The sequence below is a fragment of the Calidris pugnax genome, unplaced genomic scaffold (genome assembly GCF_001431845.1).
Source record: "Calidris pugnax isolate Ruff unplaced genomic scaffold, ASM143184v1 scaffold324, whole genome shotgun sequence".
NCBI classification, from domain to species: domain Eukaryota; kingdom Metazoa; phylum Chordata; class Aves; order Charadriiformes; family Scolopacidae; genus Calidris; species Calidris pugnax.
In genome coordinates, this window is record NW_015091153.1 from 52,017 (window position 1) to 55,408 (window position 3,392).

General features: G+C 48.1%; 1 protein-coding gene across 1 annotated transcript in view; it reads left to right on the top strand.

The window, feature by feature from the left end:
* The window catches only part of SENP1 (SUMO1/sentrin specific peptidase 1), a gene marked incomplete at its 5' end in the record, with an annotated part of 23,612 nt that extends 20,808 nt beyond the window's left edge, over window positions 1–2,804 (top strand). The window contains 2 exons of the mRNA XM_014959288.1: window positions 185–280; window positions 933–2,804. Coding sequence (XP_014814774.1) covers window positions 185–280; window positions 933–995 — 159 coding nt within the window. The remainder of the gene's footprint in view (window positions 1–184; window positions 281–932) is intronic.
* Between the last annotated feature and the right edge of the window lie 588 nt (window positions 2,805–3,392).

A 3,392-nucleotide genomic window follows, 5' to 3' on the forward strand; every position in this document is an offset into this window, starting at 1 on the left:
AGGGGGAGGCCCCTCTTTTAAGGGAGTCCCCTTGTTTGGGAGGGGTCCCCGGTTTGAGCAGGGGTCCCCAGTTTGGGAGGGATCCCTTGTTTGAGGGGGTCCCCGGTTTGGAGCTCCCCTGGCTCCCGGGAAAAATGACACTTTTTGGTTTCTTGTCCTTAGTTTTTTTGTTTTCCCCTCCAAGGAAATCCCGCAGCAGATGAACGGCAGCGACTGCGGGATGTTCGCCTGCAAATACGCTGACTGCATCACCAAAGACAAACCCATCAACTTCACCCAGGTAAAACCCACCCCGGCCTTGGGGACAGACACAGCCACTTTTGGGGGACATATTCTGATTTCCCACCCCCCCTCCCTGTGCCTCTTGCCTCCTCGATGGGTTTAAAAGTGCCCCCAGTGCAAGTGGGGACCCTCCTCGGAGCAGAACTGGCACAAGGCTCTGCCATGGTTCTTCACACCGTGCAAAATTGTCCCTCTAAAGCCACCCTGGGGCCTTTGGTTGTCCTTGAATCCACGGGGCACATCACCCACGCACCCAGGGGACACTCATAAATGGGACCTACTCCTCCTTGGGGTGAAAACGGGGCAACATAGCCCAAATCCCAGGGAATTTCAGTCTTATTTAACACTGTCAGCCTCCTGGGGACATCCACATGCATCTTTAACTTCTAATTATTAGGGAATATCATCAGAGTTCTCTGTTATTCCCTAGTTTTCATCCAGATTTCATGATGAAAGAGTCGAGGTTTCCCCCTGCCCCCCCGCCCCAGGAAAAGGAGTCGAGGTTTTTCCCCCTCCGAGGAAAAGGAGTCGAGGTTTTTCCCCCCCAAGAAAGAGCCACCACCTAAAACCCGGTCCCTGGGAGAGCGGTGAGAGATGCTGATCTGCATTTTCTTTCTCTTTTTCTCTCTTTTCTACCCCAAAAAACCAAGCAACACATGCCCTATTTCCGCAAGCGAATGGCCTGGGAAATCCTCCACCGCAAGCTCTTATGATGCCCTTGCGCCGGAAAAAAAGCCGCTTTTTTTCTCATGCTGTTGTCTCAGAAGTGCCCAAATTTGCCCCGAGCTGCCCCGGGGCGTCGCTCGAAGACCCAGCAACTGAACTCTTTATCCTATTTTTGATATAAAAAACCACCCCACAAACCAAACCACCCCCACCCCATTCACGGACCAACGCGCAATAGAAACGTTCAGAAGCACATTTGCCTTTTCTTTTCCCCTTTTTTTTTTTTTTAAAAAAAAAATTCTATTTCCAGACTTATTTTTACCAGCAATTTCAGGTGCTGAGATTTGAGGGGACAGCACTCGAGGAACTTAAAAAAAAAAATAATGTATTTTTGCTCCTTTTGGGGTCGTTTTCTCGGCTCTTGCTGCCAGCTTGGAGCTGACGGCATGATTTTTTTTTGGGGGGGGGGGGTTGGAAAATGCTGGATTTAAGGAGAAGGGGAAGGCACTTAGAAGGCTCTGGGGGTTCTGGGGTGAGGGAGGGAGCGAAAACCAGTTTGGGGGTGGATGTTGGGAGGTTTTTGGGGGCGGAGGGAGGTTTTTACATCCCCTCAACGCCTGGATTATCCTCCCCTCTGTCCTCAAACCCAGCCTTTTTCTCTTTATACCCTAATCCTAAGATTTTTCTAGCCCTGGCTGAGGCTTTGGGCATCCCTCGAGGGTGACAGGAGCCACCAAAAGTCCCTTCTTTTTTATTAAATCCCGCTTTTTCCTTCCCCTGGGAATGAATTGCTCTCCCGGTTCTTCACCATCAATTGTTTATGGAAATTCAGGTACAAAACTGTAGATTGAAGAGCCCCGGAATTATTTTGTATATATTTTTCCAAACCTGTTTTTCTTTTTTACCCCAGCGACAAAAAGAACAAAATCCATGTCTACGTTGGGTTTTAGGGGGTGGGTTTTTTTTTTCCACCCCCTGACTCCGGCTTTTTTCCTCTGGGCAGGTTCTGGGGTCGTGGCTCCTTCCCCCCTCTTTCTCCTCTTTCCAAGAGCTCCCAACCCAGTGGAATAAATCCATTTTTTCTCTTCCCCCCCCCGGGGATACTTTGCACATATTTTCCCCGGGGGAGGGAGGGATAAAAGCTGCCCTGAGCTCAAAGATTTCGGGGAAGGCGAGAGGTCGGAGCCGAGGTGGGAAGTGCTTCCAAAAGGGGGGGGATCCCCGAGGATTTCCAGCTCCCGGGAACCTTGGGGTTGAGCTGCCCCCCGGCAAAAAGCAGTAAAATATCCAGAAGCGCTTAAACCCTCCCAAAAATAGGGATTTTTGGGGGGTGCCACGATGCTTCTGGAGTTTTTCTCCCCACCAACACCTCTCCTCCGGGCTCCTGGGCGCTGGGCTGATGCTTCTAACTCTTTCTGTTAAATTTTTAATTTTTTTTTGTTTTTAATTTATTTTCAAAAACAAGCAAAAAGTGAGAGGTGGGAGGAAGAGGCTTTGTTTGAGCTTCCCCCCCCCCTCTCCCCCTGCTCCTCTGCTGTACAGAACCTTTTTCAGTCCAAGGAAAAAGAATGGCATCATATCCCCCTTTTTCTTTTTTTTTTTTGTATTTTTGGGGTTTTTGTGTGTGTGTGTCTCCGGGTGGGGAGGGATATTTTCTACAGGTTTTTTTCTCTACCTTGGAAGGAGTAGTTTTGTACAAAATTCCTCCCTTTTTCACCCCGGGTCAGTGTTCTTTGTCGCCTGGTTTCTCCCCGTCCCTCTCTGTGTTTTATACCGAGTTTCATTTATTACCTTTTTCTATCTTTTACTGCAAGTAAAGATCTGAGGAAAAGAAAAAAAATAAAAATTAAAATAAACGAGATGGATTTTTGCTCTTTTTTGGGCATGGGTCATGATTCTGGGGGAAATAAAGGGATTTTTGGAGCTGGAGCCGAGTCACTCTTCGGGAGCAGCCCTTTGCTCAGGGAAAGGTGTTTTGTGTTAATTCCTCCTGAATTCAAATAAATCACTGTTCACAATTTGGAGGGGTTTTGAGCCCAGTTTGGAGGGGTTTTGAGCCCAAATTGGAGCGTTTTGAGCCCAACTGGGAGGGGTTTGAGCCCAATTCAGAGGGTTTTTTGCCCAATTTGCAAAGGTTTTAGCCTAATTCAGACAGGGTTTAGCTCAATTTGGAGGGGGTTTAACCCAGTTTGGAGGGTTTTTTTAACATGATTTGGAGGGGTTTTAGCCCAATTTAGAGGGGATTTGAGCCCAGTTTGGAGGGGGTTTTAGCACAATTTGAAGGTTTTTAGCCCAATTTGGAGCATTTTGATCCCAATTCTCAGAGGGTTTGAGCCCAATTGGGAGGGGGTTAGCCCAGTTGGGAGGGTTTCTAACCCAGTTTGGATGGTTTTTTAGATCAATTTGGAGGGGGTTTAGCCTGATTCCAAGGGTTTTTAGCCCAA